The sequence below is a fragment of the Puntigrus tetrazona genome, chromosome 5, assembly GCF_018831695.1.
Source record: "Puntigrus tetrazona isolate hp1 chromosome 5, ASM1883169v1, whole genome shotgun sequence".
Taxonomy (NCBI): domain Eukaryota; kingdom Metazoa; phylum Chordata; class Actinopteri; order Cypriniformes; family Cyprinidae; genus Puntigrus; species Puntigrus tetrazona.
The window spans coordinates 30,411,700-30,435,968 of NC_056703.1; the positions used below are offsets into that span (position 1 = coordinate 30,411,700).

Below are 24,269 nucleotides of genomic sequence, written 5' to 3' on the forward strand. Positions count from 1 at the left end.
CCTCGTTGTGGATTATTAGAGACTGTTATCTTCATATGCTCCTTCCCATATAATCTTATTATATTATAGCTGACGTAATGTTCAATATTCAGGATTTGGCTCATAGTAAGTGCTAAAAATCTAGCTTGGGAAGTGAAAAACTATGCCTTGTTTTATTTTGTATATTATGTATTAATGTCACTTATGTATCCTATTCTTAAATTTACATAAATATATATTTTTCTAACATATAGTTGCATGAATGCGGAGGTGATATCATCAAGCGGATGAGATTTACTGTCAGTATGCATGACTTTATTCATCTGTGTGTGTATAGTTGCATACTTTGACGTGGGAGATAACGAATCCTGAATATGTTTGTGTATAAACGTGTCCGTGTCGGTGTCTCTGATGGTTTGATGGGATCGTAAGGTGTCTGTCACACGCTTGAGAAAGTGATCTGTGCTCCGGAGCCCCGAGTCTGCTGGATTCATCTTCTGTTATCTGGAGGCGCTCTGAAGTGAAGGAGCGTTCGATCTGAACGATGGATCTCCAGCTCTCTAATGACCGTGCCGTTATTAATGGAGCACCTTTATAAAGCCGTGGGCCAGTGTTTGTGCTCACGCTCGGGACGGAGAAGGGAAATATTGTCCATCTCACACTAATGTCCCCGCTCCGTCCACTTTATAACCCAGAGACAGAAACGCTTCAGAAGCCCGGCCTGCGTTTGATGGAATATTTCAGCTGGAAGACGGATGTCCGGGACGCGACGCACTAAATTGGAAAGAGAATAGATTGAGTCTGAGATTGAAAGTGCTGCGGTTCTCAGCGAACAAAGCCAACGAGACACATTCACTACAGAAACACAAGCTGGAGCACACTAATAATTACAAACACTGAAAAAAGACTTCATACCTTTAAGAACTTTGAGTAATTTAGGATTCATTTATTTGTTTGCAATTTGCAATATTTGACCTTTTTCTTTCTTATCCTTTATATACTGTGCTGCAGGAGACACTTTTATAATTCTCTGATATTCCCATGATCTTGCAGAGCAGCGGAAAAAATATTATTATAAGATGTTAAAGAGGTCACCCCATAAAATATCTTTCTTTTATTTCCAACTTTGAAATGTCATGTTTTCAAAATGATGGTAATTATTGGAAAATGCAAAAGTAATATTTCTAAATTATATATCTAAATCATTTCCATAACTTTGTAATGTGTGTGTCTGTGTGTGTGTGTGTGTGTGTGTGTGTGTGTGTGTGTGTGTGTGTGTGTGTGTGTGTGTGTGTGTGTGTGTGTGTGTGTGTGTGAGTGTGATGTCTGTCTGTGTGTCTGTGTGTGTGTGTGTGTGTGTGTGTGTGTGTCTGTCTGTGTGATGTTTGTCTGTGTGTGTCTGTGTGTGTGTGTGTCTGTGTGTGTGTGTGTGTGTGTGTGTGTGTGTGTGTGATGTCTGTCTGTGTGTCTGTGTGTGTGTGTGTGTGTGTGTGTGTGATGTCTGTCTGTGTGTGTGTGTGTGTGTGTGTGTGTGTGTGTGTGTGAGTGTGATGTCTGTCTGTGTGTGTGTCTGTGTGTGTGTGTGTGTGTGTCTGTGTGTGTGTGTGTGTGTGTGTGATGTCTGTCTGTGTGATGTCTGTCTGTGTGTGTGTGTGTGTGTGTGTGTGTGTGATGTCTGTCTGTGTGATGTCTGTCTGTGTGTGTGTGTGTGTGTGTGTGTGTGTGTGTGTGTGTGTGAGTGTGATGTCTGTCTGTGTGTGTGTGTGTGTGTGTGTGTGTGTGTGTGTGTGTGTGTGTGTGTGTGTGTGTCTGTGTGTGTGTGTGTGTCTGTGTGATGTCTGTCTGTGTGATGTCTGTCTGTGTGTGTGTCTGTGTGTGTGTGTGTGTGTGTGTGTGTCTGTGTGTGTGTGTGTGTGTGTGTGTGTGTGTGTGTGTGTGTGTGTGTGTGTGTGTGTGTGTGTGTGTGTGTGTGTGATGTCTGTCTGTGTGTGTCTGTGTGTGTGTGTGTGTGTGTGTGTGTGTGTGTGTGTGTGTGTGTGTGTGTGTGTGTGTGTGTGATGTGTGATGTGTGTGTGTGTGTGTCTGTGTGTGTCTGTGTGTGTGTGTGTCTGTCTATGTGTGTGTGTGTGTGTCTGTGTGTGTGTGTGTGTGTGTGTGTGTGTGTGTGTGTGTGTGTGTGTGTGTGTGTGTGTATAAAAACCCTTCACTCAGATGAATGTGAGCGTGACACACTCCGATCCTCATAGACGTGTGTGTGTGTGTGTGTGTGTGTGTGTGTGTGGGTTCGGGGTCACGGAGGTGGTTTTTAAATGGACTGAGTTGAATCAGTGTGTGATGCTCAGGTTTCAGTCTCTCAGTGTTTAAGACGCAGGTCAAGATGAGGTTTCAGCTCACTTCTGATAAACAAACACACTCTTTATTATCTCATGAAGATCATAGAGTTTATTACTGTAGAGTTAATTCATCTAAACATGCGTTTACATTCATCTTCTTAATCTATCATATCTCTGAACGCTTTAAGACTGTTTTTCATGAATATTTCCAGCTCAGAGTCTGAGCTATTTAAGAAACTGTTAAACAGTGATAAGATTTAAAGGAAAAGAGTTTGGATCTGGAGGCTTTTATCGGATCTAAATATTTTTAAAAATAATTATGCTCCTTTAAAACGAAAACGAGCAATTACCATGAGCTATAAGCAATCGAAACGTTACAATTAAATTATTTACCACCTCAGAAGTAGAATAAACGCATACTTTATTATGTATTAAGGCTCATAAAGCAGAATTATTGTTGGCTATTAATGTACAAATAGCCACCAACGGTTTATCTAAACATGCACTTGCACATTCCCACTGATCTTTTTGCAATATCTATATATATTTCATATTTTAAATGCTGTTTTGAATCCGTTTGCTATTTATAATCGTTTTGTAACCATTTATTGATTTTATATGCACAAATATTTTTGGCGATACAATGCGTCCGGATCTGAATTTGTTCTTGCTGCATTAAAGTGCCTTGATGAACTTGTTTTTTTTCGATGTTAAAGTCAGTCTGTGAGTCTGAGCTGGGTGTAGATCAAGAGAGCTTGAGAGGCTGAGTTTAAAGAGGAGTTTTTATTAGAACTGAAGAAGCAGCAGTGTGTGTGTGTGTGTGTCTGTGTGTGTGTGTGTGTGAGTGTGTGTGTGTGTGTGTGTGTGTGTGTGTGTGTGTGTGTGTGTGTGTGTGTGTGTGTGTGTGTGTGTGTGTGTGTGTGTGTGTGTGTGTGTGTGTGTGTGTGTGTGTGTGTGTGTGTGTGTGTGTGTGTGTGTGTGTGTGTGTGTGTGTGTGTGTGTGTGTGTGTGAGTGTGTGTGTGTGTGTGTGTGTGTGTGTGTGTGTGTGTGTGTGTGTGTGTGTGTGTGTGTGTGTGTGTGTGTGTGTGTGTGTGTGTGTGTGTGTGTGTGTGTGTGTGTGTGTGTGTGTGTGTGTGTGTGTGTGTGTGTGTGTGTGTGTGTGTGTGTGTGTGTGTGTGTGTGTGTGTGTGTGTGTGTGTGTGTGTGTGTGTGTGTGTGTGTGTGTGTGTGTGTGTGTGTGTGTGTGTGTGTGTGTGTGTGTGTGTGTGTGTGTGTGTGTGTGTGTGTGTGTGTGTGTGTGTGTGTGTGTGTGTGTGTGTGTGTGTGTGTGTGTGTGTGTGTGTGTGTGTGTGTGTGTGTGTGTGTGTGTGTGTGTGTGTGTGTGTGTGTGTGTGTGTGTGTGTGTGTGTGTGTGTGTGTGTGTGTGTGTGTGTGTGTGTGTGTGTGTGTGTGTGTGTGTGTGTGTGTGTGTGTGTGTGTGTGTGTGTGTGTGTGTGTGTGTGTGTGTGTGTGTGTGTGTGTGTGTGTGTGTGTGTGTGAGTGTGTGTGTGTGTGTGTGTGTGTGTGTGTGTGTGTGTGTGTGTGTGTGTGTGTGTGTGTGTGTGTGTGTGTGTGTGTGTGTGTGTGTGTGTGTGTGTGTGTGTGTGTGTGTGTGTGTGTGTGTGTGTGTGTGTGTGTGTGTGTGTGTGTGTGTGTGTGTGTGTGTGTGTGTGTGTGTGTGTGTCTTCTGTGAGCTTGTGAAAGATCTGATATGTGTCTGTCTGCTCTCTCCATCTTCACCATGTTTCTCAGTGTTTGTCTGTTCTCATCAGATCCAGACCAGTTCTGAGATGATTTTCGGCTGGATTTATTTCTGAAGGAATTCACTGAAGACTGGAATAATGATGCTGAAAATACAGTTTTGATCACAGAAATAATTTACAGTTTAACACATATTCACACTGATAACAACTGTTTTACATTTTATTAATATTTTGCCATTTTTACTTTATTTTAGATCAGATAAATACAGCCTCTGTGAGCAAAAGAGACTTTCATTAGCATTAAACGTTCCATTTCTTGCTATTAATTATGATTTTTATCTAAATTAAATTACCTAATTTGCTTATTAATAGTTGTCATATAAAATATGTGCATGCAAAATAAGCCATAAATGTGCTTAACAAATACTAATAAAGAGCCAGTTTACAGTAATATGACGCTAGTTAAGAGTGAGAATAGGTTCTTGTTGATTTTTCAGCATGTTTACTTCTATCTGATAAAATTAGATTGATGCACTACATTCATCAAAAGTGTCAGTAAAATATTAATAGTGTTTCAAAAGATTTCTATTTCAAATAAACGCTGTTGTTTTGAACGTTCTGAACAAGAAAGCGTCAAAAACACTGGCTGAACCTTCAGCTTCGATAATAATCAGAAATGTTTCTTGAGCGGCACATAAGTATGATTTCTGAAGATCCTGTGACACTGAAGAGGCTTGATTCAGAAAAAATCAGCTGCGCTTCACAGAAATAAATTACAGTTTAACAGAACTTGACATAGAAAATAGCTGTGTTACATAGAAATAATATTTACCAATTTTTACAGCATTTTTTAAATCCCGCTAAAATAAAAGTGCATCTAAAATGTTTCAACACTGATAATACGAATAATTCAGTGTTTATCCGGCTGCAAATCAACGTAATGCAATGAAGGTTTTGAATATTCGTTCTCATTTTCACTTTCACTTCATAAGTGTCTTTATTAAGACCAAATATAGAAATTTTAAATGAAATATGAATTAAATAAGACATTCGTTATTTTCACGTCATGCCTGCTAACAAATAAAAAAAGTCATATTGATTAATGCCTGGTATTGAACAAATAAGGCTTACATTTAAATAAAGCAAACGGCGCAGGACGATGCATTAGTGCTACATTAAACTCTTGCCTTTCGTGGCATAACGTTGATTTCCCTCTTCATTACAGCCAAATGATATTTGATCAGTGAAATATGAGTTTAATGTTCAGTGGATCTGAACTGAAAACGTAGATGAATTATGCCGGCCAGGAGCTCAGTGAATGAAAGGGTGAGCGTAATGATCTGTGATTGTACTCTAGTGAACTGTGAAGTCTTCCGCTTCCTCGCTGTGATGAAAACCCTTTCTGAAAGGCCTAATATTCATGTTCACCTCAGAGTACAGAGTCTTCGGGGACCTCCGTCTGAATGCTGGTCTCTAGCGAGCCTCGCGATTGCATTGAGGCACGTGTTCGTCGGCGGCCATTGTACCTCGCGGTCAGGAGCTCCAGCTCTAATGCTCTCTGTATTGTCAGGAGGAGCATGTGCTCGGAAACGAGCCACTTACACCGAAATACATCATTTACGTTTGGGACGCTTTGACCACCTGTGAGCAGAAGACTAGAAACTAGCACTGGGCGCAAATACAGTCTGTTTTGTTGTCGCCGTTGTTCGGGACATATCTGAAGTTTCGAATTGTATTTATTCAGAAATCACTCGGTTGACCAAAGCGCCGCACAATGCATGAACCTTTTAAACTCGGGCGCTGTAGTCAGTGTTCTAACAGATAGCGGCTGTTTATTCTATACGTTTTATTCTATCACTTCTGCATTGCAGTCTAGGTCTGAGAGCCAGTAGAAGAAGGTCTTGGAGACATTAGTTGATTAATTGCAGGCCTGTTTTTGCACCTAAACGGTACGAGAATCATCAATGATATGAAACACTATATCTCCTAAATATAGAAGCAGTGGGTAATGTAATAAAACAGCAGCGTTGCCATAACTGAGCCCTGAGGGACACCGCATGTAACACGGAGAAGAACGCTGAGAATATTCTGCTGGACAGGAAGGATGCATTTTATTTTATTTTGATTATAGAAGCCTTCTCTTTACATTCTTCACGAAGCATCTGGCCTGAAGGAAGTTCTGTTCTGAGCGCACAAAGTTCAGCGTGGTGTAAAAGTAAAAGAAAGGAATCTGTTAAATATGTTTAACTGTGAAGGCAAACATCGCACTTAAATATATCCTGTATGTTTAGATTGGAAAGTAAGAAAAAGTACTGTGTGTATTATGCGCCGTCATGCAGAGAGACTTTCACCAACCTGTTAATTCATTATGGAGGGGAAAAATAAACAGTAAATAAATATATTAGAATGATTTCTTATGGATCATGTGACACTGAAGACTGGAGTAATGATGCTGAGTATTTAGCTTATATGAAAGAAATGACAGTTATTCACATAGAAAACCGTTTTGAACTGAAATAATATTCCTCAATTTTTACTGTATCTTTGATCAAATGAATGTCATTTATATGAGTGTAATAACTCTAAGCGTTTGACCTGAAGTGTTTTCAGCTGATAGTAATGTGGAGTCTTACAGTTATTCAGCAGCGTGTGTGAGTTTGGCTTCAGTCGAGTGTTTAATCTGAGTGTGTGAGGAAACATCGCTTCTGTTTATCACTACAACGCCCACTGTGTGTGTGTGTGTGTGTGTGTGTGTGTGTGTGTGTGTGTGTGTGTGTGTTGACGGTAATTCCCTGGTGAGATAGTGTGTGTTTCTGAGTGTGAATGTGTTATGTGACATTGAGAGAATCTCATCAGAACTGTGAAATCACTATCAACACACACACACCTACATCTACACACACACACACACACAAACACACACACACTCACACACATTCACGGCTCCAGACTGAGATGAACATAGAGTCTAAATGACAGAATTCGTATCTCATCCCGGTCTGGATCTGATGTAGTTGTGTTCGGTCTGTGATCTCATCGAACGCTCGCTGTCATCTCGACTGCTCTTCTCTGTGTGTGTGTGTGTGTGTGTGTGTCGATGCTCTGTGTTTTACTGCTGCCTGATCTCTGATGCTGTGATCTTCCTTATCGCTCTCTTTTCTTTTCTTCCTGATGTCTTCTGTTTGTGTGTGTTTTCTTTCCTTATCTTCTCATCCCATCGCTCATGCTCCTCTCGTTCTGTTGTGTTGCCCCTCCCCTTACATGACCCGCCCCTCCCTCCCTCTTGCCCCGCCCTCCCGGTCACAGAGGCCACGCCCCCGCCCCGTCCCCCAGCTGCCCCCACTTCCTCTTTGACACTTCCTCTTTGACTTACTCAGGCTCCTCCTCCCCCCCTGTCCCAGTGACCCGAGCTCAGGCGGAACCCTTCCCTCCGCTCTCGTGGCGTGGCTTGTTCCCTGTCCTCGTGTCCAGTCGCTTCGCCATCCCTCGGCTGGAGGCCCCAGAGGAGGAGCCGCGGAACTAAAGCGCCCTGACCTCACGATGGCGCTTCTTCTCCGAGGAGGGAATCAACAGGTACTTGTTCACCTGCGGCCGAAGTAATGTCATGTTTGGTCGATTCTGCTGTTCCATCTGCTGTTCAAAACTAAGTTCAGATTCCACTCCTGAAAGAATCAGCAGATATTTGGAAAATCGCTGAATCATTTCTCAACGCATCGATTTATTTTCTCAGCCTGTGTTTCTCAAACACATTCCCTTCTCCGTCGTTTGTTAATGTTAGTAATAACTTCTGCTGTTTAGTTGATTAGAGATCTCTAAGATGCTGCTGGATTGAACATGGCACCTGATGACTAATTTACTCTTTAATATTTCCTATCGCTGTGTTTTATTTGATTCATTGTGGGTTTATACGTCATACTCCAGGGTTTAGTGAGGAGACAAAAATGCATTTATATTTAGATTCAGTGAAATACATAGATTGTACCAGATTTTACTACAAGAAACTATGCTTCTAGCCCCAGGTCAAAAGCTATAGTTTTAACCACAAGTTTGCGACGCTGTTAACGAATGCTTGTTTGAACTATGGTTTTGGGAAACACTGAATTATATCACCTTATATACTCTTATATAATCTCACTGGTGTTTTCTTTAATGTTGTCTGGACATAACTCATAGTGACCCACAGGACGAGACTTTGCACTTCTACTGAAAATGAAAAACGAGTTGACGTTAGTATTTGACGTTGACTTAACGTTGACTTAACGTTGGATTTTGGTTACACAACCTAAAAACAACAAATATCAACGTCAGCTGATGTCTGTATTGAACATCAATGTAACAGTGACATTAAACGTTGGATTTATGTTGGACTTTGGTCACCCGACGTCACAACCAAAATATAACCAAATATCAACGTCATGTGACTGTACTACATAATGTTAAAATTTAAAAAATGTTTTTCTGTCAATATTAGTTAATGCATTGTTAGCTGATATGAACAAATGCTTTAATATCTAACATTAACAATGATTAATAAAGGCCATTAAAAAACTACTGCCACACCCAAAATAAAGGTTTTTGTTTACATAAGAGTATATACTGTACATATTTAATATATGTATATATAAACACGCATTTAGAAAATATTTTCACTAGCATAAATGCTTGCATACAATGTTTATTTTTCATATTTAGTGTTCATTTTGAACTTTTACCAGGACAAAATAAGTATTGAACACATCACCATTTTTCTCAGTAAATGTATGTCTAAAGATGCTGTAGACGTTTTCCCTGTGTCATTAATTTAACTTAATTTCTGAACTTATTTGTGTATGGCTTGCTTGGGTCTGGTGACTATTTCATGTCTTTATATCTTCTAAAATATGATGCATTAAAGTGTTTCTTTTACCCGCTGTAAATGAAAAGATGACCAGACTGGCCAAGTATGATGAATAAAGTGAGTGGACTAATGCACTGATGTTAGAGTCTAGATGCTGATGTGTGTGTGTGTGTGTGTGTGTGTGTGTGTCAGGGAGCGCAGCGTGAACGTGACGGAGGCCGAGAGTCTGCAGCTGACGGTCAGTAATCTCCGGCCCGAGGCCTCGTACTCCTTCAGGGTGGTGGCGTACAACGAGCAGGGGCCCGGAGACAGCTCAGAGGCCATCCGACTGTCCACCCAGCCCGAGCGTAAGAGCCCACACGTCAAGAACACGTCAAGAACACGTCAAGAACGATGTGTGGAGCGTCCCATAATGCTCTGTTTCCTCCCGAAGACACACAGAGGAGCAGAGTGAAAGATTTCTCTGGAGCTCTTTAACCTTTCTAATGCTGAGATTGAGCCCCCTGACCTTTCCTGTCCAGATTCAAGCTTCAGCTCTGAAATATGAAGTTGATCATCAGCATAAATCATCTGATGTTCCTGTGTCTGAAACATATAAAACACTACTCATCACTATTTAATAAAATAAACAATAAAATAAATGAATTCAATAATCGGTTAAAACATGTCAAGAGAAGGTCTAAAATAACTAAAAACCTTTTTCAAAAATGTTTTTATGATTAAGCATTCAAGGCAAATTAAAAAAACGAAATGAAATAAAGATGACTGAAGCACCCAAGAAAAAACTTTTTTATAGTAGTTTAAAAAGTACATTAATTATAATAATGTTTAAACGAGCTTTTTTCATATTTTCTGCTTTAATCTTAGTTAGTTTTAGCAAAATCCAACCAAAATGAAACCAAACGTAAAACTCTAATTAAAGAGTGAAACAGAGCTATATCAGCAGACGTCTGCAGGACGTTGAAAGCCCTTGCTGTTCTTCTCACCCGTTCAATCCTGATTGTTGGTGTAGTTCTGGTTCCGGGTCCGGTGGAGAACCTGAGGGCCGAAGCCGCGTCTCCGACCTCCATCCAGGCGTCCTGGGATCCTCCGACCCACGCCGGCGGCCCCGTCCAGAGCTACAGACTGCTGTGGACCGAGACGTCCAGCGGCAAAGAGCAGGTCGGAGCCCGCTGACCAACACAGAACCATCTGATTCACTCAAACACACAAGAAAGTGTTACGATACATTATTAGAGCCCTGCCTGCTGAGTGCTGCTGATTGGTGGCGATGGCTGCAAGGCGGGGCTTGCTGGAGGCTCATTATCATAATGTGTCTGTTTGTCTCTGTGGGTCAGAACGTGGAGGTGGTGGGTCAGAGCTACAGGATGGAGGGACTGAAGAAGTTCACGGAGTATTCTCTGCGAGTGCTGGCGGTCAACCGACACGGACCCGGCCTGTCCGACACGGACACGCTCATCACCACGCTCTCGGACGGTAAGAAGTTCATATCAGTGAGAAAACCACGAATGCAGTGTCTGGATTAATTCTACATTTTATTGAAATTAAAACCTGAATAACCAAACTAAAAATAACCAAACTATATATATATATTTTTTTAATAAAAAAGATGAAGTTTATATATATATAATGTGTATATATATATATATATATATATATATTCTTTTTAATTTTTTATATATAATATAATATAATATAATATAAAATATAATAAAAACAATTAATTTATTAGCATTTTTTTATTAACCCGGGGTACTTCTAAAACAAACTGAAATTTAAATAAAAATAACCAAATCTGTATAAACATATATTTGAAAAAAAACACAATAAAAATACTAAAACTTAGATCAAAAAAGCTTTAAAAAAACTCTCCTTCTACAAACTGATGCAAAAATATTTTTTTTGTTTTGTGATTTTAATTCAGTCATTCGAGTTTTTCCTATTTGAATATATTTATTGCAATGGCTTACTTCTCTTGCCAGATAGTGTCTGTTTTTTGGACCGCTCTTGTCTCGTCCTTCCTGTTTGCTGATGAATCCACCCCGACTGTATTTATAAATCAAAGCTCACCTCTCGTCTAATCGGCTCCGTTTCAGTAATTATGACTTCACAACTGATAAATACGAGCTTCCCAGAAGGATTTGAGTTCATCTTCAGCTCTAGACGCACGCTCCGGTCTCTAACAAAGCCTCGATCGGGTCACGACGTTCAGGAGATGTTTTCATAAGCCATCAGTTAATCACACACTAATGATGGCTTTGATGTGGCAGTAATATTCAGGCCGTCACATCCGAAGCGTCAATCAATTTCACGGCGTGTCACTCAACTCTGACAGAAGACGCTCGAGACGCGTTTGATTTGTTTGCAGCTTCACTGCGTCTGCATTCGAGAAGCAGCCGGGATCTTCCCTCCGATTCAATTAGAGTCCCTGGAGAGAGAACACACACACACACACCTTCCTGATCAGAAATTGAATGTATTTATTCACAGTCGCCATCTTGGCTCAATTTGTCTCAATGTATTCTGGTGTAGAATTTGTCCGGGAAAAGCTGTGTGCGCTTTCATTTGGAATAAAATAAAATCAGTAAAATGTGTCTAAATTAATCAGATATATTTACGTAATAAAAAATTTAATAAATACAATAAAATATTTAATTGGATTAAAAATGTATGTAAAATAAAATAATACAAATAATAAAGTCAAACAAAAGGAAATAATAGAAGAAAAGCCTGATCTGTGCATGGAGTTTTCCGAGGTTAAAGTCTGCTCGTCTCTTGTTGTTTCTCTGTAGCCTGAAGGCAGACTCTTTTAGCTGCAGCTCGATGCTCTGGCGGTGTTTGAATGCTAAAGCTGGTTATATTTCCCAGCAGTCCTTCTCATTAGCTGTCTAACATCAGGCTATTGATTTATGTGTTAACCTCAGGATTATGTTTGCAGTAATTCTCAAAGATTCAATCAGCGGCTCTTATCAGCATCGCCCAGCTTGAACTGTCTGAATGGAGCCCGTCGATGTCGTCCTGTAGATTTAGATGCGTCACGGGACACACATAGACGTGCAGGCTCTTTTACTTTATTCCATTTCCTTTCCTTTTATTTTATTTTTTCATTTAATATTCAAATGCTTTTATCCAAAGTGAATTACAAATACAGTCAAATCTATAATTATTGTGTCGTGCTGTAGATTCAGACGATGCAGAGAGAACGACAGGCGGACTTCATTTTATTTAGAAAAGGCTTTATCTAAAAGGACAAATGAGAAATGTTACATGCATTTCCCGATGCAGTATTTAAACTCATTTCTGGTGTCGTGTGATGTGATGTCAAGCCCGTGGTGCTGAAATCAGCAGCAGTCGTTAAAAATCCCATCAGTGCAGGTCTGGTTTATAGCTGATGTAGAATGAGGAGGCAGCACGTGGCTCTTTAAGAGAGACAGCGAGACGAGCGAGAGCTTCTTAACATGCCGCTCAGACCTGCTGCATTCTCCCACTCCCTCCGATCCATTCCCATCATGCACTTCTCTGATTCTTTGTCTCATATTGGCGTGATTTTCTCCAGATGTCTGTGCGAGCAGCTTAACCCGCGCGTGTCTTTCTCTCATTGGCCGCAGTGTCTCTTTGCATTAGCTTCAGCGCGGCTCTAAGAGGCTGCGGGAATTTATTGCGTGTCAGCTTCCATTAGAGACACGCGGCAGAACGATTCAAATGAGCCGCTGCTGCTCCTTCCCCATTTCACTGCTTAATTAAAGGCCCTCGTGTCACGCTAATGAAATTGTGTGATGGCATTCTACACACACTGAAATGCACACACACACACGTGCATGCGTTCACACTCTCACTCATATGCATGCCCACACACACACACTCCTATGCACGCATACTCTGACTCATATGCATGCTTACACACATGCATACACAACTCACACACACATATGAATGCACGCTTTCTCTCTCTCTCTCACACACACACACACACACACACACACACTCATATGCATGCATGCACAAGCTCTCTCTCTCTCTCATTCACACACACACACACACACACACACTCATATGCATGCACTCACACTCAAAACATGCATGCACAAACTCTCACTCTTTCACACACACACACACACTCACATGCATACCCACACACACGTATCCATGCACACACAAGCATGCACACACAAACATACATACACATGTACTGTACAAATGCACACACACTCACACACATGCGTATCCATGCACACACTAATGTACACATACACGTATTTGCATGCACACACACATGCATTCCGACACACACATGCATGCACACACACACACACACAGTCTTTAGGTTAATCATTAACGTCTCTATTAGTCAAACCCATGCAGCAGATAACCTCCTGACCATGAGCGTTTATCTGAAGCTCATTTACAGATTGATTGTGTTCCTCTGATGGAAGAACTTCCGCCTGAACAGAGATAGATTCACTAACTTAACTAAACTGGTTAGCTGTCTCAAGGGTCATTAGGTGACCCGTGGGCTGCATTAGTGTTGGTCTGTGTTTGACGTGTGTGTGTGTGTGTGTGTTTCTGCAGTGCCCAGCGCTCCGCCGCAGAACATCTCTCTGGAGGTCGTCTACTCACGGGTGAGTTATGATCTAGCAGCATTCACTCACTGTGTTGGTTGAGCGTGTGTGTGTGTTTTACCAAGAGCTCAGCAGGCCTCCGTTCATTAGTGTGTTTGTTTATATCTGATAAACCAGGAGCAGTCTAACACACTTTATTTCCACTCATGAGATCAGATGAACCGGCTCCGTCTGGAGTCTAGAGGTCTATTCTATTCTATTCTATTCTATTCTATTCTTATACCCTTTTTAAATAACCTTTGAAGTCTTTTGTAATATTTAGTTTTGTAATATTTTACATGTTATGTTGTTTTGTAAGAAGTTATCTATTTATCATTTCAGTAATTACATATTTGTATTTTTTTATATACTTGCAATACATTTTTATTAAAATTGTATTATATACAAGTGTATGTATGTAGTATATTGTAATATAATTCAATTTTATTACTTCTGCTTATGACTATACATATATGCATAATAATACTTATGAATATATATGTATATAATACTTTTAGCCTTGTTTTTTTAAATACAGTTCAATTTACAATTTTTTTATTAGTCATTTTAGTACTTCTACATTTGTGTTTAGTCAGTATTTTTCATCTAATAAGTATATTTAATTTTATTAGCTTGTTGACAGTTGTAGAACTGTAAAGTTGAATTGTATAAAGCTCTATAGAAATGAAGGTGACTTGACTGGTTTCGGATAACAGTGTGTATTCAGTGCAGTGTCTTCAGGATAACATCTGTGTGTGTGTGTGTGTGTGTGTGTGTGTGTGTGTGTGTGTGTGTGTCGCACTGTAATGAGCTGCTTTGTCTGAGCGGTCCGATGATAACGGATTGTTTATGACAGGAAATTGGGTTTCATTGTGTGCCGCTGCGCTTCTGCTCGTCCAGAGACCAACAAAAGACCCAGAATGCATCTGTCCGTCCGATGCTCTGCAGAACGGTGATAGTGTGGGAATCAATCTGTGAAAAACGTCAGGCGTTTTACTGAGCGGGGACGAGCGGCCCTGACGAGAATGATTCTCTCTGATATCCTTAAAAATTAAAAATGAATGCAATGGAGATGTGAGACTGAGCGCTTCGGTCCGAATTCACAAATATATTTCACACAACCTGCTCTTTTCTAGCCAGCAGAGACTCAGCGATGCATCATGTTCAGAGAGGTCATTTTCAGACTCAAACATTTTCATTTTTCACTGGAAAATTAAACTGTCTATTTGTGCATCGTTTGCTGCGCCGCTAGTGGTTATTAATGACAGAATCAGACGGATGGCCTCTATAAAACAAATAGAGAGAGAGAGAGAGAGAGAGAGAGAGAGAGAGAGAGAGAGAGAGAGAGAGAGAGAGAGAGAGAGAGAGAGAGAGAGAGAGAGAGAGAGAGAGAGAGAGAGAGAGAGAGAGAGAGAGAGAGAGAGAGAGAGAGAGAGAGAGAGAGAGAGAGAGAGAGAGAGAGAGAGAGAGAGAGAGAGAGAGAGAGAGAGAGAGAGAGAGAGAGAGAGAGAGAGAGAGAGAGAGAGAGAGAGAGAGAGAGAGAGAGAGAGAGAGACAGAGAGAGAGAGAGAGAGAGACAGAGAGAGAGAGAGAGAGAGAGAGAGAGAGAGAGAGAGAGAGAGAGAGAGAGAGAGAGAGAGAGAGAGAGAGAGAGAGAGAGAGAGAGAGAGAGAGAGAGAGAGAGAGAGAGAGAGAGAGAGAGAGAGAGAGAGAGAGAGAGAGAGAGAGAGAGAGAGAGAGAGAGAGAGAGAGAGAGAGAGAGAGAGAGAGAGAGAGAGAGAGAGAGAGAGAGAGAGAGAGAGAGAGAGAGAGAGAGAGAGAGAGAGAGAGAGAGAGAGAGAGAGAGAGAGAGAGAGAGAGAGAGAGAGAGAGAGAGAGAGAGAGAGAGAGAGAGAGAGAGAGAGAGAGAGAGAGAGAGAGAGAGAGAGAGAGAGAGAGAGAGAGAGAGAGAGAGAGAGAGAGAGAGAGAGAGAGAGAGAGAGAGAGAGAGAGAGAGAGAGAGAGAGAGAGAGACAGAGAGAGAGAGAGAGAGAGACAGAGAGAGAGAGAGAGAGAGAGAGAGAGAGAGAGAGAGAGAGAGAGAGAGAGAGAGAGAGAGAGAGAGAGAGAGAGAGAGAGAGAGAGAGAGAGAGAGAGAGAGAGAGAGAGAGAGAGAGAGAGAGAGAGAGAGAGAGAGAGAGAGAGAGAGAGAGAGAGAGAGAGAGAGAGAGAGAGAGAGAGAGAGAGAGAGAGAGAGAGAGAGAGAGAGAGAGAGAGAGAGAGAGAGAGAGAGAGAGAGAGAGAGAGAGAGAGAGAGAGAGAGAGAGAGAGAGAGAGAGAGAGAGAGAGAGAGAGAGAGAGAGAGAGAGAGAGAGAGAGAGAGAGAGAGAGAGAGAGAGAGAGAGAGAGAGAGAGAGAGAGAGAGAGAGAGAGAGAGAGAGAGAGAGAGAGAGAGAGAGAGAGAGAGAGAGAGAGAGAGAGAGAGAGAGAGAGAGAGAGAGAGAGAGAGAGAGAGAGAGAGAGAGAGAGAGAGAGAGAGAGAGAGAGAGAGAGAGAGAGAGAGAGAGAGAGAGAGACAGAGAGAGAGAGAGAGAGAGAGAGAGAGAGAGAGAGAGAGAGAGAGAGAGAGAGAGAGAGAGAGAGAGAGAGAGAGAGAGAGAGAGAGAGAGAGAGAGAGAGAGAGAGAGAGAGAGAGAGAGAGAGAGAGAGAGAGAGAGAGAGAGAGAGAGAGAGAGAGAGAGAGAGAGAGAGAGAGAGAGAGAGAGAGAGAGAGAGAGAGAGAGAGAGAGAGAGAGAGAGAGAGAGAGATAGAGAGAGAGAGAGAGAGAAGAGGAGCAGGTCAGAGAGACACAGCATCTTAAATATTTATGGATTTTATGAGTCGTTAACTTGCTTTTCCTTCCATTAGGGTTGAGTCGAGAGGCTCGTTTGCTCTGATGAATCTGAGAGATGTGGAATATAGTACAGATTAATAATACTCTTCACAACAGACCAGAGAAAGTGTGTGACAGTAGACTTCATCATATCTTTTATTAATCTGTAATTGTGTTGCTTATGGTGAAATATAAGAACTGTGTGTGAATGCATGTGTTTATATACTGTATATAATCTCAGAATTGCAATATAAAGTCACAAGTCCACGAAAAAAAGAATATTGTGGTAAAAGCGTGCAATTCTTATACAAACATCAGAAATACAAAACATGTCCAGCTCTAAAAAGAAAAGAGACTGCAGTGTATGAAGTCTGAATTGTGAAATAAACTTCTAAGAAGAATTGCAAGATGTTGTGGCAGACTTTATAGACAATTATAGAAAAGAAACATCAGAATTGCAAGATATTTTGTCAGAATTGTGAGACGTAAACTTCTAAAAAAATAAATAAGTAAAAATACTGAACTGCGTGTCAGAAATATAGAAACAACGAATTGTTATCCAGCTCATAATTCTATATAATGACTGAACTGTCTCTAAAACATGAAGTCCACTGCAGTATAGAGTTCTATATGACAGAATTGTAATATGAAGATATGAACTTAACACTGAGATAATAACTCAGGTCCAAGTAGATCTGTCAGAACTGGAATTCAGTTCAGAACAAAATGTAAACAAAAAGCTACAAACCTGGGTTTCTATCCTGAATATCAGAGAAGAAAGCGTGATTTAAAGGGACAGTACTCTCAAATAAAGTCTGTGCACAGCCTGAAAGACCTTTAGTCTTTAATTCTCACATTTAACAACAAATCAGAATCAGAATCCTTCATAAAAGATTTCTAGTGAAGGGTCGCTCTTCTGGAGAGTATGATGGTTACTGCACATGTCTTCAAGACGTCTTCAGTTCAGTGTGACGTGGAGGAGACCAGATCAAGTGATGCAGAAGACCACGTTGCTTTTTGTTAAACAAAGCTTACTTTTATTTATTCCTATTTAGCTTTCACCTTTTTATTTTACCGATTTATTTTAGTTTGGCTTGTTTTTATGGCAGTGTTTCTCATTTTTAAGTCATCTGTTACTTCTGTCTTATTTTAGTTTCTGTTAGCAGAAATAGCTTTTTGTTAAGAATAACCCGATCAGAAGCTGATAAAACACACCAGCATTGATTACTCTGACCAGTACATGTCTGTCACCCATTCACACACACACACACACACACACACACACACACACACACACACACACACACACACACACACACACACACACACACACACACACACACACACACACACACACACACACACACACACACACACACACACACACACACACACACACACACACACACACACACTCACACACACACACACACACACACACACACACACACACACACACACACACACACACACACACACACACACACACACACACACACACACACACACACACACACACACACACACACACACACACACACACACACACACACACACACACACACACACTCACACACACACACACACACACACACACACACACACACACACACACACACACACACTCACACACACACACACACACACACACACACACACACACACACACACACACACACACACACACACACACACACACACACACACACACACACACACACACACACACACACACACACACACACACACACACACACACACACACACACACACACACACACACACACACACACACACACACACACACACACACACACACACACACACACACACACACACACACACACACACACACACACACACACACACACACACACACACACACACACACACACACACACACACACACACACACACACACACACACACACACTCACACACACACACACACACACACACACACACACACACACACACACACACACACACACACACACACACACACACACACACACACACACACACACACACACACACACACACACACACACACACACACACACACACACACACACACACACACACACACACACACACACACACACACACACACACACACACACTCACACGCACACACACACACACTCACACACACACACACACTCACACACACACTCACACACACACACTCACACACACACACACACACACACACACACACACACACACACACACACACACACGTCCGTGCAGCAACACATTGTTGATTCTCACTGTTCAACACGGGATAATTAACACCATGATGGGGCCAAAATGACAATCCTGAACCACTGCCATAATCACACACACACACACACACACACACACACACACACAAGCTGTAATCAATTAAGATGAGTCTCCAGGCCCAGGAACGAGTGCCAGTGAATGTTAATGAATGCGGACTGGCCGGTCTGAAGCGGGACGGACAGCGCTGTGCTCAGAATCTTAATTGCTTTATTTGCATGTTAACGGGCAGATGGCACGAGCGTATGATGGCATTCCTGCGCCCCGCACTTTATATCTGTTTCAGGACCGTTTGTGAAGGTTAATGAATCTGTGTTTGGGAGAGAGAGGGAACTAGTTCTGGTAAAGGTTGACCCGTTGTTGTTTCTCATCAGTAAGTTATGCTCGTACTAAAGACCCTGTCAAATCAATGCATTTCTTCCTCTGCTTTACTGAACAATTAAATGCCTTTCCCTGCATAATTAATAAGCATCCATGCAGAATACAGATGGCTGAAAAGGTCTGAACGGTAATAAAATGAGTGGAAGCAGCAGCAATTAGCATTAGCCTTTTTTTTTTCTTTGGAAATAAGTGAATACTTTTATTCATCAAGGATGAACTGACAAGATCAAAACTTAAGTCCTGTGTAATGTTACAAAATATTCCCGCTTCAAGTAAACGCTGTTCTTTTGCACTTTCTATTCATCGGAGAATCCCGAACAGGGTTGTTATAATTAATTAAAACAATTAAAAAATGGTTTTTTTCCTTGAATTAAACTAAACATAAATAAAATAAAATAACCAAGTCATGCAAAACGATGCAATCATGATGAGAAAAATATTTATTTGACCCTCAGGCACTCTCTATTCTGTCCCTTTTAGACTTGCACTCTATTCATTAACTGCTTTTATTCTTAAAAAAAACCTACCAGCAATAGATTTTTTGGTTGTGTTTTTATCTTTTTCCCTATTATTACACAATTAACAAAAGGCCTCTAACACTAGCTTGTTCTATACTTCCCTTATTCTATCTGCAAAACATGATCTTTACTTAATATCCTAACGATTTTCTGGCATGAAACAAATATGAATAATTTTGACTATTGCTACAAATATACCTGTGCTTTTATGACTGCCTTTGTGTTCCAGGATTACGTATTAATTCAATACATTTATGTGAATATTGCAAAGGCTTTATCGTTAATTTACTGCATCCTTGCTGAAAGAAAATGTAATTTTTTTATTTTCATCTTTTTTTAAATCACTGTTTTCACAAAAATATTGTGCAGCACGACTGTTTTCAGGACTGATAATAATCAGAAATGTTTGTCGAGCGGTAAATCAGTGTATTATTCTGATTTCTGAAGATCACGTGACGGCTGATCTGTGTGTTTCTGGTGTGTGTCTCAGAGCATCAAGGTGAGCTGGCAGCCTCCTCCAGCAAACACTCAGAACGGCTTCATCACCGGATACAAGATCCGTCATCGGAAGACGGGCCGGCGCGGAGAACAAGAGGCCCTCGAGCCCAACAACCTGTGGTACCTGTTCACCGGTGAGGGACTGGACGTCTGATCACACACACACACACACACACACACACACACACACACACACACCACCGCTGCTCTGCGTCTTTCATTAATAAAGTGTTTGGTTTAGTTTTCTGTGCAAAGCATGACCTGATTTTTCTGAGTTCGACATGTTCCTAGGTCTTGGCTGACACTTTGTTGAATCAGATCTGAAGTTTAGACACACAGTCAGTGTTTGTTGCTTGTACTTCAGTGTCCTTCGTGTCCTCTGCTTGTAGACAGTATTCACGAGTAAGGTTAGGTTTAGCTAGAAACATGGCCAAGACTACATTTTTGGATTAAAATGTTGTTCCAGGGTCAACAAAATATAACCTAGAAACACGTCGAGCTCAGGACGTGCTGCTCTGTGTGAACATGATCAGATGTGTGCATCTCTGAAATTAAGTAGCATTATTTAACACTGAATCATTACGTTCTATGGAGGTAAAACTGTTCTTATGAAGTAAACTCACAGCTTCTGGGTTTATAGAGAGACTCTCTCTCTCTCATTTCATCTCTCTCTTTCTCTCTCTCTCTGTCTCTCTCTCTCTATTATAAGACAGTTGACCAGTTGGTTAGCGCTGGTAAACACGGTCCGCTTTTGTGAGCAATAAACCCCGCCTACTTTGATTTGATTGGTCATCTCAATTATTTTCACATTGACGATCACGATAACGCATGCTCGTCCGCCGCTTTAAATCCTCCAGCTCGTTACGGCAGGATGGATTCTGATTGGCTGGATGTTTGTATCGTCGTGATATATTCTTTCATTTTGAGACTGTTTTTTAGAACTTTAAAAACTTTAACTTAGTTTTTTAGAACTGTTTATCGTCCTTGGTGTGAACAGGCCACCTTTTGGTCGTGTCTGATCATTAATTAATGTCTGTGGCGCTCACGGCCCTGATCTGAATGGAAGAACAGATTCCTGTGTTTGTTTCTGTCCTCTTTGTTTCTGTAACGCTGGATTCTATGCATGCTAAAGAAGTTAACGCATCACGCCGGATTTGTCGTCCTCTGGGGCTCCGGGAGTGTAGATGTGTGTTTGTTTGAATAGGATTTCTGAATTTATTGGAAAATCATATTCATTTCCATTATTCCCTTGATGGATATCTCGCTAAGTTGCTATTTCCGAAGGGATTCATTTCACAGTGCCGTTGGAGTGTGTTATGCTAATTCCCCACACTCCGGGGTATTCAGGGATGACAGCGCCCTGCTATCATAATTGCGTTTTTTTATCTTTACACATGATGGAAATGCATCCTGATCTGTTTAGATGAGGTTTGGAGACCTTGTTTACCTCGCCGCCTTGACTGATTGCTGTTTACTAATTAGAATGGCAAATAATAATCGCGCGCGCACACACGCCGCACGCACACACACACACACACACACACACTCTGACTCTGGCTCTTTGTTTATTGTCTGACAGGACTGGAGAAAGGCAGCCAGTACAGCTTCCAGGTGGCAGCCATGACGGTCAATGGCACGGGGCCCAGCAGCGAGTGGCAGACGGCCGAGACGCCGGAGAACGACCTGGACGGTGAGTACAGCTCAGAGCAGCACACTTCCCTCTCGAGGGCAGATTAAACCGGTCTGAGGTGGTCAGGCCGGTCTGTTTTGGGGGTTTACAGTAATGATGGACGAGTCATTTGTTTCGAGTCAGTGATTCAGAGAGCGTCATGTGATCATCAGAACATTTAGTGGTTTGCCAGTAATGAGGTATTGATCGGTCTCTGTCCAGCCATCCATCATCCATCCATCCATCTATTCTTCTGTCATCCATCTACCTATCGACCAATCTATCCATCCGCAATTCACTTGTTCATTTACCTATCTATCTATCTATCTATCTTTCTATCCATCCACCTGTTGATCTGTCCATCCGTCTATCCATTTGTCTATGGTCCTATCCATTTGTTATCCATTCATCCATCTATCTTTCAATCCATGCACCCACCAATCCATCCATGGTCTCTATAAATTTGCAAACATTTTAATGAAAAGGGAAAAGGAGTTGAAGTTAGTAGCCTCTTGTTGGTCTGATAAACCGAACTCTCCATAAACGTCCTGCTAATGAAGAAGCTTTTATGCATTTTGGTTGCATTTAGATCTTTCTGACCATCATGGGACATGTCAAGCTCTTCGAAACTGTGAATTATGCCGCAAAGCAATGCATTAAATTTGAAGTATCGTTCGCTTCGTTTCTCCCATCCCTACTATTACTGGTGATCATTCATTGACTTGAAGCAGAGAATGTTGTCTAGCGAAAGAGATCTTTTCAGGATCTGGAAATGTCTGGTTCCCTGGGTAGTGCGCTTACTGCTGAACTAGTGTGGATTGAGACGTAGCCACAGGCTAAGTCAGGCACGTCAGCGATAAGAGGAAACAGTTTAAGCAGAGAATCGATACGTCTGGCTTCAGTTTGTCTGAGTTTAGTGTGTCTGCCAGCACAATGAAAGTTAAAAGCGCATATCATTCAGCATATAATAGTTGAAGATGTAGTTGACATTTACATTATCTTTCAAGTTGACGCAGAGCACCGCCATCGTCTGTTCTAATGGAGCGCTTTGAAGGCGTTGTTGGGTGTTAGAATGTCACCTTTGAACGAGACGCTCTTCTGCGTGCGGATCAAACGCGTGGCGTGAGGTTTGATCAGTACCTGCTTGAACTTCACTTTAGTTTGCTGCTTGGAGAGAGTCATTAATCGGAGACGCTCTATGCCTGAGGGAGCGACGATTACGAGAGCGAGCCTTGATCTGAGAGAACACCGGCGAGCTTCATAACGCTGGAGGAGTCGAGGATCCGTGCTCTTAGCTGAGAGAAGGGTAAACAAAATCATTTTCAAAGCAGAAAACACCAGAACAGAAATAGAAGTGTAAATATGATGCATGTGGAGAGAGAAACACTCTGTGACCTCATCTGCTGAAGTTCATTCTATCCAACCCTCTGTCCCTCGAACAGTATATCTACTCATTCATATTCGATCTATTGTTTTTGCCTATTTGTTTATCAGTCTGTCTAGAGTCTCTCAGTTGGCTGATTGATCGATGAGATGATTGATTCTATCTATCTATTGGTATTTCTATCTATCTATCTATTGGTAAGTGGTTATTTGGTTAGTTAGCTTGTTCATCTGTTCTCTCGATCTGTTTGTTCATCATTTGGTCGTTACACGCTTCTTTTGTTTTCTGGGTTCTGGGTTGGGCTGCGAACAGATCCCCGCAGCAGCGATTCAAGCATCGATTCTTCTCTTCTCTCGTTCACAGAAACTCAAGTTCCCAACCAGCCGAGCTCTCTTCACGTGCGTCCGCTGCCCAACAGCATCATCATGAGCTGGACGCCGCCGCTCAACCCCAACATCCTCGTCCGCGGCTACATCATCGGCTACGGAGTGGGCAGCCCTTACGCCGAGACCGTGAGAGTGGACAGCAAGCAGCGCTACTACTCCATCGAGAACCTGGGTGAGCTTTCTCAGTAGCTCTTTAAGGGATGTGACGGTATCAGGATCCCACTGTGGTGCAGTGCTTATTTAAAAATAGCAAACCTAGCGAATGCTGAAAAGCTAAAGCGTGCCCGGTGGCTGCTGCGCTCCTATAAACGAGTTGAGTGTGTTTATTCCGTGTGAACTTTGAAACACGCAGCAAAAACAGACTTGATGGATGGAGTAAGCCATATCTCGATATCGATAATATCAGACCGCACGAATATGATGTAAAACTAAATCCGCTTGGCCTAAATCTCACCGGGCTTCTGTGATCCCAGAGTCATTTGCATTGATTCAATCAGAGAGTCTCTGCTGTCGTCTGAGGTGCCGCTTTCATTCAGATCACTAATTGTAGATCATTGATCACATGATGAGCAGCACTCATCAACGTATTATTATTTGGGAGCTCTTAAGTGCTTGTTATGAAAAGCGGAGCAAATTCATTTACCGAAATGGCTTCCCGTTCATTTATTCATTACGAAGAATGAAATTAGAGTCTTTTATTTAAAGGCATCTAATTTGAAAACAAGTGAGGTGTAAATTGAATTTTTTTCTCCTCACGCCTGACAAAAGGCACGATGACGAATCTCACATTTTAATATTCATGAGG

At 41.6% G+C, this 24,269-nt stretch overlaps 1 protein-coding gene across 1 annotated transcript in view; it reads left to right on the forward strand.

Annotated features, from left to right (window-relative positions):
- Positions 1 to 24,269, forward strand: part of dcc (DCC netrin 1 receptor) — a 266,606-nt gene that overhangs the window by 210,633 nt on the left and 31,704 nt on the right. The window contains exons 10-17 of the mRNA XM_043238951.1: positions 7,581 to 7,628; positions 9,085 to 9,239; positions 9,905 to 10,053; positions 10,230 to 10,368; positions 13,462 to 13,511; positions 20,018 to 20,159; positions 21,605 to 21,715; positions 23,442 to 23,636. Of these exons, the coding sequence (XP_043094886.1) occupies positions 7,581 to 7,628; positions 9,085 to 9,239; positions 9,905 to 10,053; positions 10,230 to 10,368; positions 13,462 to 13,511; positions 20,018 to 20,159; positions 21,605 to 21,715; positions 23,442 to 23,636 (989 nt within the window). The remainder of the gene's footprint in view (positions 1 to 7,580; positions 7,629 to 9,084; positions 9,240 to 9,904; positions 10,054 to 10,229; positions 10,369 to 13,461; positions 13,512 to 20,017; positions 20,160 to 21,604; positions 21,716 to 23,441; positions 23,637 to 24,269) is intronic.